The sequence below is a fragment of the Micropterus dolomieu genome, linkage group LG21, assembly GCF_021292245.1.
Source record: "Micropterus dolomieu isolate WLL.071019.BEF.003 ecotype Adirondacks linkage group LG21, ASM2129224v1, whole genome shotgun sequence".
NCBI lineage: Eukaryota > Metazoa > Chordata > Actinopteri > Centrarchiformes > Centrarchidae > Micropterus > Micropterus dolomieu.
In genome coordinates this window covers 10203112-10218850 of record NC_060170.1, presented here as the reverse complement: position 1 = coordinate 10218850, position 15739 = coordinate 10203112, and the positions used below count along the sequence as shown (strand labels likewise).

The 15739-nt window shown below is 39.5% G+C and overlaps 1 protein-coding gene across 4 annotated transcripts in view; it reads right to left on the bottom strand.

Annotated features, from left to right (window-relative positions):
• The window catches only part of smarca2 (SWI/SNF related, matrix associated, actin dependent regulator of chromatin, subfamily a, member 2), a 71688-nt gene that overhangs the window by 24364 nt on the left and 31585 nt on the right, over positions 1-15739 (bottom strand). For all 4 annotated transcript variants that reach the window (XM_046033841.1, XM_046033842.1, XM_046033843.1 and 1 more), the window contains 8 exons: positions 14752-14915; positions 11545-11611; positions 11323-11433; positions 9363-9605; positions 7208-7321; positions 3576-3680; positions 2685-2771; positions 2068-2114 (listed from right to left, as the gene is read on the bottom strand). In XM_046033841.1, coding sequence (XP_045889797.1) covers positions 2068-2114; positions 2685-2771; positions 3576-3680; positions 7208-7321; positions 9363-9605; positions 11323-11433; positions 11545-11611; positions 14752-14915 — 938 coding nt within the window. The remainder of the gene's footprint in view (positions 1-2067; positions 2115-2684; positions 2772-3575; positions 3681-7207; positions 7322-9362; positions 9606-11322; positions 11434-11544; positions 11612-14751; positions 14916-15739) is intronic.

Below are 15739 nucleotides of genomic sequence, written 5' to 3'. Positions count from 1 at the left end.
CTGCTGCCAAGTAGCACTAAGCACTGCAGAGATGTAGCAATTATCTGACACACTGGCTTTTCAGACATGAACTTGAATGCCGTCTCCCATAAGGTGTTAAATTACTATACTGTTTCACTGAGCTTCAAAGTCAGTGAGCAATTGGCAAACCACCGCTGCACACAGTGTTTTAAATTAACAAATTCTGGGTGTCAATCAATTTGTTTGTGACTCTGTGCATTAGTAGATCTGAGAGTATGGCTGGTTTCTAGAAAACAAGCTCATCTTGACAGGACATTCACAATCATTTAGAAAATATATGAAAGCCAAAACGTGTGCTGGTAAAATCAGTGGAATCTTCTTTATTCCACAATCAAGATATTAGAAAGGCTGTCACTTAAAAGCAGTTTTTTAGATCTGACCATCAAAATGGATCGTGAGTAGGGATGAAATGGTATGAAAATTTCATATCACGATTATAGTGACCACAATTATCACGGTTATCAGTATTATCACGGTATTGTAAAAATGTGCTGAAAAATATTAAAATGTACTGATACACACACTGAAACCACCACCAAGTTTTATATTGAAAACTACAAATACAATTGCCATTTTGTTTGCATAAAAAATAAAACAGCAAATACCTGTGTGCATTATCAAGATTTTATATTTTATATTATATAGGTAATACAATGACCCCGTGGACAATTCTTGAAAAAAAAAAAAGTCTTTAGAAGACAGTGATAGTAACTGCCATGAGCTGAAAAAATGACATAAATACAGAGGAGTCTGTAGCGTTTCTAGATATGCTGGATGGTTGACTAAACTGCGTATCGTGCGTTACGTCCCAAGGTCTAAGGGTATCCTGGACGCAACATAAAAGTGTGGCTTCCCACTCTTCCCATTCCCAAACAAGGCCAGAACACAGGAAATACAATTTAGCAGTTTTATTAGCTTCAGAGATGAGCAGTGCCCAAAACAACAACCAAAACAATCTAATAAACCTAAAACAGAAAGTAAAGAAAAGACAAAGCTCTAAACTAGGCTTCTAATCTCAAAAACAGGAGAAAAAGGGTGCAAACAAAAAGGGCTTCTCACTCCTACACACTGCTAGTAGCTGACACAAGGAAGCTACAACAAAGAAACATCTTTATATAACAAAATGGCTAAAGCCAACAAAACAAGGTTGTCAACGACAATCAGAATTACAAAGCTAATTTACACAGATTCATGTGCAGTGGACGAATGGACTCTGCTGACACACAGCAGCAGAACAACGTGTAGCGTTTGTACAAGAGCAGCAACACTGAGAGCTTCAGTTTACACGCTGTTAGCAAGTCAGAGAGACAAACCAAAGCTAAAAGTTAACTCACCCTGTGTTCACTATAAGGTTATTTTCTTCAATCAAGTTTCCCTCAGCAAACTAAAATACGACCGGACTTCAGAGTGACTGAAAAATCTCTGCAGCGCTGTCTTCCGCCGTGTTGTTATTGTCCCAAACAAACCCAAGTTGCATTCTGCGCATGGCGCCTGCTTCTGGGAGACGCTGGACAGTGTTTGCCGTGAATTTATAACAGCGCAGTTAACCGTTTTTAATTTAGCATTTATAAGTGTCTACATCATTAACAGGCTTCCTCCACACGCAGTGTACAAGCAGCTGTTAAAACAGAGTCGCGGGTGGAAAAATCCAAAGAATTTTAAAATGTACTGCTGATGGAGAAAGTCAGCAGAGCAGACACATACAGGGAGAGAGAAACAGACAGAGGTGTAAGCCGGTGTGTTTGCATTACGAGACCGGAGGTGTAGATGTGTGTGCGGAAAAGAGAACTGAGGGAAAGCGAGCAGATTTACTTAGTAAACACTAAAACAAGGTATAAGTAGAATTAAAATGGTGAAATAAGAAATAACCTACTATCAAAATACATCCCACTAACAAACTCCCCGCACGCCGCCACCACAGTTTCACCGTCATAGGCAGTGTTAACAAATCACTTTATAACCAACATATACAGACTCCTGATGCAGCAGCAGTTTGGTTTTGCCAATCAAGTAGCAGCATGGAAAAGATCAGAACGTGTAACTTACCCATTTATGATGCCGTTTGGATAACCCAAGTGCTCAGCAAACGATTCCTAGAACAGAGAACATTTACTGGTTTAAATCATTCTCAACTCATACAATCAAATGTGTCTGTCTTGGGAGATAGGACTTCCAATCAAGTCTCTGAGCTACCTTAAAAAATAAAAGACAGGAGCAGGTGTTTTGTTAAGGCAGACTGCTTATTGGTTTTTTTCTTAAAACAAATGCGTATGTAAAGTTTTCTCATGCAGGGCCTGTTTTAAAGTTATACCCCTGCACATATAAACAGTAAAAAGAGTCAGATTGCGGATTGTTGTGTAATTCAATCTAAGAACATAAATAATGTGAGACACCATCACAGATGTTACCGGATGAACACAAAGTTTAACAAAAGAGATTTGCATTAAACAATATTCTGATATTATACAAGCATTTTAATGGTAATGTCAGAAATTAAAACATGAAATCCATTTCATTGAAGGTAATACATATGCAATTAGCTAATAATTACAATAGGTAAATGACACAGACATACAAGTGGAAATCAGTGGCAAATCTTCTAGTGTCAGGATTCCCAGGCCTGTAACAGCCAGTGTCAGTGATCTTGGGCTAGCAGTGCTCACCTCAATGTGCTGGAACATGTATGGATGGTTGCAGATCTTCTTCAGCTGCATGATGGTGTTCATCAGGGTCTTTGCTCCTCCTTTGCCCTGGAGAAAAGCATAGCATGGATTAAAAGAAATTAACTGACAGATAAAAACAACGATACTTCTCTTGGTGTGAGTTTAAATCTGCAATATCTGATCATCAGATTTTAATTTGATCTGGTGAACTTATTTACACATCCAGCAGTTACGGAGCAACATTATCGTTCAGCTGGAGTCGTGTTTGTGTCCACCTGATGGATGGAAGATCAATACTTGCTCTCTTGCAGTTCTGTTTTTGGTCTCTACCAACCCCTGAGGGAAATATCTATTTCTGCAACATGCTCCACTATGTTCAACAGATTGTTGATTGTCTGCTGTTTGGTGCCAAGCGGGTAGAGTACAGTGGGGTTTTAGAGCTTCTTCATTTTAAACACCTGCTTGCTGTGGCCAACGATGCGATGAGAGTGAACCAAAACATTCAAGCTGTTCCGTAGAGCCGAGGGAAGCTACAGATTTAGGTGATAATTATGAGCAACGACTTTCACTAAAAATCTCAGAGAAGCTCAGTTTGATTACAAAGGCTTGTCAGGTAATGCAGGTTTAAACTTCACAGAGATGTGTATTCCTATTTCCCTCCTGTGCATTCTGCATGCCAGGGAGCTTTGGATAACAGAAAATTCCTGCACACAAAACTAAACTGAGGCTAAAAGTCAAGATGCAGCCTCAGAAGTAGTATAACATTTGCAATATACTCTATTATCTTTAGCAAACACAACATCTTGTTTACCTCCGTTTCTCAGCATGACACACACTGACAAAACAAAGCGCAGACGTACAGTGAAGCCACAGGGGTCTTGGTATATTTACCTTCTTGTCTTTCTCTGAGCCGTCAGTGAGAAGGATGCCTTTCTGCATGTGGCGGTACAAAACCTTCTGTATAGCAGACATGTCACATTTTATGACATACTCCACCTGAAGTGAATGACAATAAAGGCAATGCAATCAGTGAAACAGTGATGACCTAACCCTAACCCTTTTCAGTCGCAAGGCTGTCTGAGCTCACACCACTTTCTTGATCATAGCCACCTCATCCTTGACAACATTAGGGGGGAAAAAATAACAGTTAAGGAGAGATAAAATACAGGGAAGAAGTTCCTGTAACTTTTGAGCTGTACTTTCATGAATAAAGACTAAAAAAAGCCTCCCAAAACTTTGCATATTCTATAAATGTGCTATATATTAAAAGTGTTGGAAACTATATACAGAAATGTTTTATGCTTTCAGCTTGCTGCCCTTTAAAATTCATGTTACTATGTGAAAGTCAGTTTAAGAAAATAAACTCTGATTGATTTACAGGCTGATAGAGGCAGATGTTACTCTTAAGCTCATGCAACCTAAAATATACACTGCTCAAAAAAATTAAGAGAACACTTCATCATCACAGTATAACATGTCTTCAGCTATTTAATTCTGCATTAGCGATTGCAAATCAATGTTGTTTTGGAGCAAATGGAAGTGACAACAGGTGCACTGGAGAGGCAACAGCAAGACCACCTCCATAAAGGGAATGGTTTTGCAGGTGGCCACAGACGCATGTTCTCTCCTTATCCTTCCTGACTAATTGTTCTCTAGTTTTGTGTTTTGCTTATGTCCTTGTCACTACTGGTAGCATGAGCGATACCTGCAGCCCATTCAGGTTGCACAGGTAGTCCAACTCCTCCAGGATGGAATATTTATACGTGCCATCGCAAGAAGGTTAGCTGTGTCTCCCAGCACAGTCTCAAGAGCATGGAGGAGATACCAGGAGATGGACCATTACATGAGGAGAGAACAGGACCAGTGTCTGCTTGTTTGTGAGAGGAGAAACAGGAGGAGCACTGTAGAGCCCTACAGAATGACCAGTAGCCTACTGATGTGCATGTTTCAGACCAAACTCCATGAGGGTGGCATGAGGCATCCTCTAGTGGGATCTGTGATCGCCAGAGTGTCCAAGAATTGGCAGGTCTGCTATTGGCACCCAGTTCTCTTCACAGATGAGACCAGGTTCACACTGAGCACATGTGACAGATGTGAAAGAGTCTGGAGACCCTGTGGTGAACTTCATGCTGACTGCAACATCATCGAGCATTACCGGTTTGGCTGTGGGTCAGAGATGTTCTGGGGAGGCGTTTCCTTGGACAGTCGCAAAGACCTCCACGTGCTTCTAAGTGTTCCCTTAATTATTTTGAGCAGTGTATTAGGCAAAGTGAGCGAGGAGGATGATGTCGACAGAAACTGTCAGATCAATTGTTAAAAAATTGTGTTGTGTTTTAGTTTACTTTTAATTTCCCATTTTCAAATTTAAACAATGTCACTCGTTTTAAAGTGTTAGTGTAAGTGTTTTAGTGTTACTTTATAATAAAAGATGAGTCTACAGAGGTCTCGTAAATTCACCCTCTTTCTAACTCCACAGGCCCAGATTTTTTCAATTTCAAACGTACAGTGCTTCAGTCTTCTGTAGACTTACAAACTATAAACATTTAAATAAAACCTGTCCTTTTTGGTTCCCAGAGATTCTCAAGATGCTCTAAGCATCCTATGAGTGGGTAGGAGTCACTCCTTTATCCTAAGATCATTTCTAAGGGTGCCTTCATTTATAGTGCTTTTGGGAAGCACCTCTTAAGCTTAAGGAGAGTTTTAAGATGGACCATGGATCATATTAGTGGGGAGATTCATCGACGTAATCGATTATGAAAATCCTTCAATTTGCATAACGTGTGTCGGCACGCTGCAATGAAGTGCTGCATCTGGTTATAGCAGGGATTCTCTTGGAGAACAAGCGGCAGCTAAAAAAAACTCACCTACAACCATCTAAAGTTTCGGAGTCAGACAGAGACCCAACTACGTGGTGCTCTCTGTAACAAGTCAAACAACTGCTGTGCAGCAACATGTGAAGCAGCATGAACACATGAAGTGAAAGCATAGTTTTGTGACGGCAGCGGGACAGCACCGTGTTTACATTTTTCACACCCACACATTCATGATATATCAGGATGATTTACGTTGGTAGTAGTCTCTTAAAACGTATTTTCTCTCTTCATCGCCTCCGTGTTTAAATAAAATTACATAATATTAAATTATTAATGAGACCAGTTTTTGATATTTATTTAGATTTAAAAAATTGTTTATATTAAAGATTAGATTAATTGACTAATCAATCGCGCAGTCGAGAAACAGGGATTGTTCTCATCCATTCAATTTAGGGCTGAAACGATTTATTGAGTTATTCAAATAATCAAATTACTAAAATGCATCAACACAAATTCTTTGCATTGATCCTTCGTTTAATCCATTTAACTATATAGCACATTGTTTTGCACGGACAATTATTACTGACACACATAGCGCTTACGCTGTGATCAAGTTAAGACGACGTGATTTGATGGCACTGTTTGCAAAGGAAGGGAGAAAAAAAAATAGGAGGGACAAAGAAAAGACTGACCCGAAAAAAACACAGAAAGTATGAGATTAACAACTCTGTAATGTTAGTCTGTCCACTGTAAAACTAAACTAATGTAGCCTACCGCAACAGCACGACAGAAATGCTTCAGCATCTGATCAGAAAGAGCGGATCCCAAAAAAGTTAACAGTAACATCAACTTTAGTTTTTAACTGAATTCCTGATTGACTGTTGAGTTGAACGCTAGCCGCAATTCTCTGCTGTAAATGTATAAACGTGCGTTTGTTGTTATTGTTCCCCGCCTGGTCGAGTCGTGTTTGTGTTGTAATGTCACAGTCATGAGTTACACAGCTGATCCCTGTACTGAGGGGGCGCCAAGCGAAAGTACTTCTTATATGATTACTCGATGAAATAATCTGTAGAATTCTCAATTACTAAAATCACCGTTAGCTGACGAGATGATACACTCACCAAAAATACTTTTATTTCCGTTTATTAAATTCAATTTGATGTGTTACAAATAAGACTGCAGTTAAAGTCAGATGTAAAGTTGATAACAGTTGCCTTGTGAAATTAATTTGTACCCAGGCCTGGTTTGAACCTGATGAGGAAGGGATGCCTCATCCCTGTTCTTAAATAATACTTACAGCTCCCTCCAGCATGTAGAAGGCTACAGCCCATAATAATTGCTGAAGTAATAAAGTAGTGTTAATTTCAAGGTTGTAAAGAGTCGAGAGTGCCCCAAATTAAGAAATAAAAACCTGCTTGTATTTGGATTGATCGTATGTGACCGTGAAATATGAAAGAAAAGACACCAGGCCCTGTGCTGTTATGAAAACACACTGCAGAAGTTATTAGCCACGCCACTGGGCGCCATATTATCCTTTATAAAAAAAAATAATGTTTTAATAATAATTACGTATGCCAATGTTTACTTGGAATGTACTTAAATTAAAACATTTTAGTCAAACAGCAGTGCTGGGTTTCTGCATTGCAAACCATGACGCAATTATTATCAAGCTACATCAAATCAAAGTAGAAATGTTTAGTTCAATCTTACCTTCTCTGGCAGCTGTGACTCCACCTCTTTCTTCAGTCTGCGGAGCAGGAAGGGGCGGAGCACCTTATGCAAACGCCGAATAATCAAGATGGTCTCCTCCTCATTTAGGTCAACCTGAAAAAGTCAGACATATGTGATAATACATCACATAATGTTTTGCTCAGTTGATAGTAGTAATGTGCAAATAAGTGTAGCAATACACCAGCAAAGGCAGTGAAAAAAACCTGCAACCTAGTAAAAATGGTCGTAAACAAAGCACAACATATATAAGCTTTGCAAATGTTTCATGAGGAAGAAATGCAGTAAACACGATTGTCAAACATTATCGTAGAAAAAATACCTTTTGCGTGCACCTCCTTCATTGTTCATGTGGTGTACTGTGACTTTTCAGCATGGAATTCCACAGTTACGCCGAACAGAGGGGGTGTACACCAAAAGTTTAGATTTGTTTAACTTGACCTGCTGGTTACAGCTAGGCATGGGCCAGTTACCTGTTTCAAGGTATCCCACAGTATGAAAAACTCAAGGTTTCAAAACCACAAAAATTTTCCGTTATACCGCTGCGGAATGACCTGTTTTTTAATGTCTCGTCAAATATGGAAAGCGCAGGAATCCCGCAGGTTGTGTGCAGCATAGAGTGTAACGTGACCCTTCCCCATCTAGTTGGTGTGAGCAGTCAGTCACTTGTGTGTAGGATGGCCGAAGGAGGGATATATTTTGTTTATCAAATGGTCAGAAATAACAAGACAATGCACAGATTTCGGTCATATGTTAACTCACTGTCTTTATTGTACGCGTAACAGCCATGCTTACTGTCGCGCAAAGTCAAACCCCAAAGGCCCATTCTGAGCCAGGAAAAACCCTGAAAAAGGCAAATATGATATCCCCTTTACGAGAGCACCACCTGTCATTCTTCGCTAAATTCAAGGTAACACTATCATGAATTTAACAACTGCAACAAGCCAAGAGTTAGCATGTTTGGCACTGGTGAAATAAATATTATTGGCTTGCTACCGAGGCAGAAAATATGGCTAAATTAACTAGCTAACATCAGCTAATAATTAAATTGAGCTTCTAACATTGTGTACATCTGTTAAAAATCACAACATTTAAAAACACAAGAAGGAAAAAAAAAACTGCTGGCACTGGTGTCTGGTGCTCGTGGTGCACACCATACAACAGACGGGTGTGTGCGTGTGTGAGAGACACACACACTCGCGCTCTCTCTATCTTATTATTATTATTATTGTACCAGATTTTTTTTTTTTCTTTAAAAACACATTTTAGAGCTATAATCACAATACTACGATACTGTGAAACCGTGACATTTTAGGTTAAGGTAAGGTTATCATACCGTGAAAACCTCATACTGGCCCATGCCTTACAGCACACTCGGAAACACATTTGCAAACTTAGTTGTTTGTTGAATCTTTGAGAGGTAAGAACAACTTAACATGAAGAGACCAGCTGAAGCAGCTGCTTTTGCCTAAATTTCAGCTACTGGTTTGGAAACATAAGAATCTCCCTTTGTTTATAGAAAATTGGTCTTGGGCAAGATGCCAAATGAAGATGGACAGCTCATCCTACTATAACCTTCTGTGAACAAAGAGTAAAGAATCAAGAATCAAAGAATCAGAACTTGTGAAGAAGCTTCATATATAACTTGTCAGTTATACTAAACTGTATACTTTTCATCACTTACAGTAAATAACTACAGTTGAAATGACAGGTGTAATTACTGTGAAGGGAAGAAGACTTCAGGGGAAACAGATTTAAAGACAGAAGCATTTGTAGAAACCTTTTGGCAGCCCTCAGAAGATGTGCAGTAAATGTTCAAATGTACAACTCATCTCAAAAACAATCAAAAAGTTATACATTTATACGACATGTTCTCAGGTTAAGAAGTATTTTTAAAAAGTTGTTCACAGGGTACTCTAAATTTTTGGTGAATGTCTATTTATTTCAGATGTTCCTCTGAGTTTTAGTTTTTAAAATAAACAACAGAGTTGTTTTTTATCTGCTACTTAATCAAATTAACAATCCATTATAAAATCTAATTAAATCTTAAACAACTCTGCCTGTGTAGCCTTAGATGTTTTGTTCTCACTGTGAATCAGGTTCAAGATTCAAGATAAACGCCACACACAATACTTACCCTCTCTCCTGTCATGGCGAACGGGGCGTTGAACCACTGCTCGAAGGTGCTGCAGCTTTTGAAGATGGTGGGCAGGAGGAAGTTGAGCAGGGCCCACAGCTCGGGCAGCTTGTTCTGCAGTGGTGTACCGGTGAGGAGGAGTCGGCGGGGAGCCACATAGTGGGTGTTCAACACCTGGGTCAGCTTACAGTGGTGGTTCTTCATACGGTGACCCTCATCCACAATCATGTACTTCCAACGAATCTGTGTGAGGAAGTTAACTTATTGGACCCTATTTTTTAAACATTTTGGAATAGTGAAAATCAACAGCTCCAAATTTGCATTAGAAATATGTCTGATCACAAAGGAGCTCAGGAGTGGATGCAGATAAGAACATGTTGATTTCCTACTCTGACCACCCTCAGGTTACAGGTCTCTCTTAATTCATATGCATATAATAATTGTTTATGCTCACATTTTAAAGTGATGTGAACAAATTCACATTTACTCCTCCTTTGATAACACAGCACACCTTTTGCTTAATCTGTGAATTATTTTGACTCCATGCCACCAAATTACATTAACTGAAGCTTGCACAGAATTTCTAAAACTTAGTTGTAATTCAAAGCTGTACTGTTATTGAAACCAAAATCCAGAAATATAGTAATATATATGGCTGTACAGCTGCAGTGGCTTAATCAGAGGCCACTTAAGTATGCACCTGCACTGCCATTAACTGAACAGGGGGCTGGTTTTAAGGAGATTCTTATGCCACAATATTCTTCTTCAACCATGCATCCACGCAACCCTTCTTCCATTTCATTACGATGGGAAAGTAGGTATCTAAATATAAAATATTCCTAGCTCTAAACATACTGTGGCAAAAATACCTGACTGTGCCTTAGAAACAAACAAACACATCTGGCAACAACTTACACTGTCCTGTCTACACAGGAGTTAAGTCATGTGTATCTAAGAGAACAGATCTTGTTTCATTTGTGCTTTATTCGTATGTCAATGTGCCAAAACACAGGTGACCTTCACTTAATACTGTGCCTGAATGTATCTTGTGTAGATACTGCTAAAGTGCAGCTGCACAGTAGCCAGGTTTCCATCCAAAAGTAGCAAAGATTTAAATCAACTTTTCAGAAAATCTGTTAAAAACATGGTGAACTTATATTTCCATTACTACTACTACTGTCATAACAAATATTAAGAGTTGGTTCATTGAGATAAGCTGTAGGTTGCGCAAATTCTCCAGTCAGGTGTGATTATTACACTGCAGAAGAAGGAGGAGCAGCTAGATAAAAGAGCACCAGTCAAACCTCAAATGGTGGAGAAAATTTTTTAAAAACATGATGGAAATACGGCATCAATGGTTGTTTCATGTAATAATAGACCGATTAGTCAATTACAGCTCATTGCTAAATTGGAACAGCAAGAGCTGACATGTTTTAAAGTTTTGTACTGGTGTAAAGTTTGCCTATGCAAGTCTAATGATGCTACCATTTTTCTACAAAACTATTAATGCCCCCTGTTTATAATGTCTGTAACTGTATACACAGACTGTACACAGACTCCATGCTCACCGTACCAAAAATCTATATTGAAGCTCCTCCTGATCTTTTAGACCCAAAAAAACCCAAATCAACTCTGGATCTGCCTCACCGTTTTAGATCTGCCTTTACCTAGAATCTGTTATTACTACCTCCTTGAATTCTGCAGTAAGTGCAGAGCACTTCAGTTATACACCGTCAGTCATACAAAGTGACTTTCAAACTCTTTCTAGCACCTCTCTAGCATCTCAGGTATCATAATCATTTAACTACTGATTAGTGAAGTTCTAGCGAAAGTATGTATCTGTGTGGGACACTGTGTGTGCGTGTGTGTGTGTGTGTGTGTGTGTGTGTGTGTGTGTGTGTGTGTGTGTGTGTGTGTGTGTTCATAATTATACAGAGGACAAAGCTTTGATTTCTTTCACCTTGGCCAGAATTTGCTTATCCTTGATGATGTATTCATAGGTAGTCAGCAAGACATTGAACTTCCCACTGCGGAGTTGAGGCACAAGCCCACGGCGCAAAGCAGGGGTGCCCTTCCATGTGGGAGACAAAGAAAAGACTTCCTGCCATAAGTCCACCAAAAGCAATCAGAACGTATTAGATGGGAAGGAGTAAGTACAAGTACAAAAAAAGATTTTTCTTACCTTGTAAGCAATTTTGACCACAGAGGGTGCCCACTTGTCAAGTTCATAAACCCAGTTAGACAAAGTCCTGGGAAAAAGACATCAGTGACAATCACTACAGGTGTTGGAGGTTTCATGTAAGAACATGGTCTGACTATAGAGCAATTAAAGACGCACTGTTGGGTCAGGTTAGCTAAAACATGAACAGAAGAGAAAAGAGCAACTTGACGAATCATGCATAAACGAAGGTTTAGACAATAATTTACTGGGAAAAAAACAAAAGGAAAACAATTCCTTGCAGTGACGAAGCAAAATAGCTTTCCAAAGGGTCAAATGGATTGCAGCTCACAATGAGAGACTTTTCTTAGACAGGGCTTTGTTCAAAACTACCGCCACCACCTCCTCCCGATCAGTCTGTGAGCATTAACTTCAATTTCCCAGCACACACCACGACAAAGAGGGCTTTCCTCCACATTACTTCACTCTGCATATTAAAAAATTTAACACAGTGGCCCTGAGCTCAAATTTAAGCCTCTGATGTGCTCAGCTTGACTTTAAAAAGCACAAAAAAACTAAATAATGATGAAAAACAGGTATTGCATAAGACATTTTAATCTTTTAACGCCTGCAGTTGTTGCCTGCAGTTGTTAATTATGAACAAAAAACACAACTAATTAGGTGAAATGTAAAATTGGGAATTAAAACACACCATTTTCCCTAAAATGTTATGTTTTTTTGAGAGTGACGTTGAAACTAAGATACAAAACAACTGCACCTTGGACCTCTTTTGAGAGGTGGTCTCCTGTTGCTTCCAAGTGAAAGCTGGAAAGATTTGTGTTTGATTTTGAAGGGATTAATGCTGGGAAACAGCAAGGGAAATCACACATTTTGTGAAGCTAAATGAGATTCTCATATTTTGAAAGGAGTACTGTTAAGACAAACATGACAATTAAAAAATATTCATTTTGACCTTGAATAATTTAATGTTTAACACCAGGTTTTTTGAAAACCTATTCCACTGTTTGGAATGTTAAATTTTGTGCACTCCAAATTGCAGCAAGCACTATCTTCCATATGGCCAAGATTGAAGACGCTATTTTTTCTGAAAATGATGTTTAAGAAAGTCCAGTGCTGTGTCTCAATTCGAATACTTCTGTTAAAACACTTCCATGTTATACACTGTGTAAACTATGTACTTCGATAGGGTAGTGTTGTCTCAAAAACTCCATTTACGGGAAACAACAATCACAACAATTGACCATGACAGAGCATTAGCGCCAAATGGACCCAATAAACATACTGATGGCGTCTAGCCAACAACAGTATAGTAGTAAATGGTGGGGAAAAATGTATAACTCACATTTGTATAGCGCTGTTTCCACCAGAGCAATTGCAATCGCTGCATCTTCCCTCCCCTTCTGCTATGTAGCCAAGATGGTGACCACTGAGGGTGCTAAATGTTATTCACTTTAATGTTATGAGTACACCATCCGGTTACCCATAGTGCACTACATTTTTCCATAATTGTCAGTGTGAATGCACTTACATGCTCAAAACAGCAACTGTAAGTATGGAAGAACGCAAACTGAGACACAGTATAGGTCATGTATTCACCCAACAGAGGTGATATTTTTGAATGCAGTGAGTACTTGCATAACAAAAGCTCCTGAAGAGTGTTGCATTATGAGTTGTTTGTGCCCTAATAGGGCTGGGCAGTATTACTGCAAATATAATTTCAAAAGAGATAAAAAAATTAGACAATCCTATTTATATTGATACAGTTTGATGTTGGTTAATTAATATGTTTAAAGTCCTGCCAGCGTTTGCTCCTCTCTCTCCCTCACCGCGCAGCACCGCCCCTCCCTCTGCGTCTCCAGCCCCCCCCAAGCTCACAAACTCTACAACATGGAGGGAGACACAGTGCAGGTCGACACTGGGAAGAACTGGCTTGTAAAAAGAAAACAACGGTTCAGTCAGTGTTTCCTACACATACACTTTACTTCGGCAGGCCGCCATGGTGACGCACTGTGGCATTTATTAGAGAAACACAGTTATTATGTTACAAGTCGCGACACGGTGGATATTTTACAACCAGGTAAAGCGACAGTGAACACACCAGTGCAGATGTCATTCGTTAGCTACCATGTTGGTTTTGTTTTGATAGGCTACGTCATCAACACGCCTCCTCAACATGCGGCGCAGCTGCTGTTTTAAACGGAATAGCGGGTGGAAAAGTCCAGAAGATGAGTTCTGTCTGGGGGTTTTTCCAGAGACTTTATGTAACGTAGCCTACTACTGATGGAGAAAGCCACCGGAGCAGACATAAAGAGAGAGAGAGAGAAGGAAAGAAGCAGGGCACGCTGACGTATCTGCAGCCGAGAACTGAAGGAGGTAGATTCAATAAGTGAGTGACACTTAAATAAGGTGGAGAAAGAACTATAATTGAATGGTGACACGGTGAAATAAGAAACAAGCTACTACAATTAGTAAAAGCATGCCTGCTAACACAGACTTTTGGTCCATATCGCCCAGACCTAGGCCCTAATGTTGGTAGGCTAGTGAGTCTCTTCAAGTCTGTTTGTACTGGAAGTGTCTGAAGGCTTGTGTAACATTTTGCTCCCACAAAAGGAAAAAATTCCTTCTTCAAAATACTCTTCTGATGTCTTTACTACAGAAACAGACAGGGGACCAATCATCTGTCAAAGGGCCAAGAATCAACATACTGCTGTCACTGAATATCAAGATGAGGAGCTCAAACAGACTGAGAATGTGACTGGTAGACATTTTGACAAGTGTTTCTAATGTTCAAAACACTTGATTTTTCAAAAAACAGGTGTTAGGAAAAAGAGGGGGAAGGCTCACCCTATAATCAGTAGACAGTTTGTGTTTGCTGTGTACTTTGACTCATCGCTGCAGATGAGTGTGCACACCTGACACCTGAATGTAATTTGAGCCAAAAGAAGCATCAGTGTCTAAATCAGGTGTGGGACTCCAAACACCCCCCTGTTCTTGGGTGGCTGTGGCTCAGAAGGTAGAGCGGGTCATCCAATAATCAGAAAGTCGGTGAGTCAATCCCCTGCTCCTTACACTTCTCTTTTTCAGCCCTATCTTGTGATTTAGACTAACATGGTTGGCTTATTTCAACCTAAAATTATTTCCTATGTAATTTTAAACACTAAAAACACTGGGCAAAAGACTTGTGATAGACTTTAGCTGAGAAGTACTGACGAGAGAGGAACAATGATGAGAAAGGGGCCGTTGATCCTCTTGTGCTCCATTAGATAGGTGATAAGGGCGATGGTTTGGATGGTTTTGCCGAGGCCCATTTCATCAGCCAGGATGCCATTTAGATTGTTGTTGTACAGGGACACCATCCACTCCAGGCCCTGGGTCTAGATGACACAGAGAAATAAAGGAATGCCTAAGCATTTGCTTGCAGAGAAAATAGCATAATATCTTCACAACATCTGTATGTATATTTCTACTCCTCCAGCACATAAAAGACAAAAAACCCACAGACAGATTCAAGACAGAGAACGCTTTAGGCAGTGTTCAAGGAAATTATCAAGGAAACTTACATGTTCTATATCTAATTGCATGTCAAAGAGACTAAATATTTTAAGTGGCAAACTTTACACTGTTTTCAAGGGCAGGCATGACAATCTGAATACTAAATGAAAAAAAACTATGGGGAGGTCAGATGGTTAGTAGGCATAATATGTAACATGTTTCATGACACGCACTGCTCTTTTTTGTTAAATCTGCCCAGGCACTTTACAGTTTTTCTCAAATGCTAAAACACAAAAGCCAATCCTCTAAACCAAATGACCAGTTGTCTAAACACATTTACTAAATCTAGCCATCATTTTCCAATATCATAAACACATTTCACATGAAGACACAATTCACAAAACACAATCCTCCGTTCACATAAATCTTAACACATTTTTCCTTGCTAAAACACAAGTTGCAAAAGAACTCTGCTCATATTCTCAAATGAAAGCTCATGTAATGCAAAATGCTTGCCACAGTCAGCAATATTTGAACAAAATGAACACACCTGGCGTCATTCATTACACACAACGACTCAAAATTGAAAACACCTGTTGCTAATGCTGTGACCACATGTATAAAAGCAAGTTCAGAGTGCACAGTTTGCTGAAGATTCCAAACAAACACAATGGATGAAGGCAGAGTCAGGGGAAGAGGTAATCGA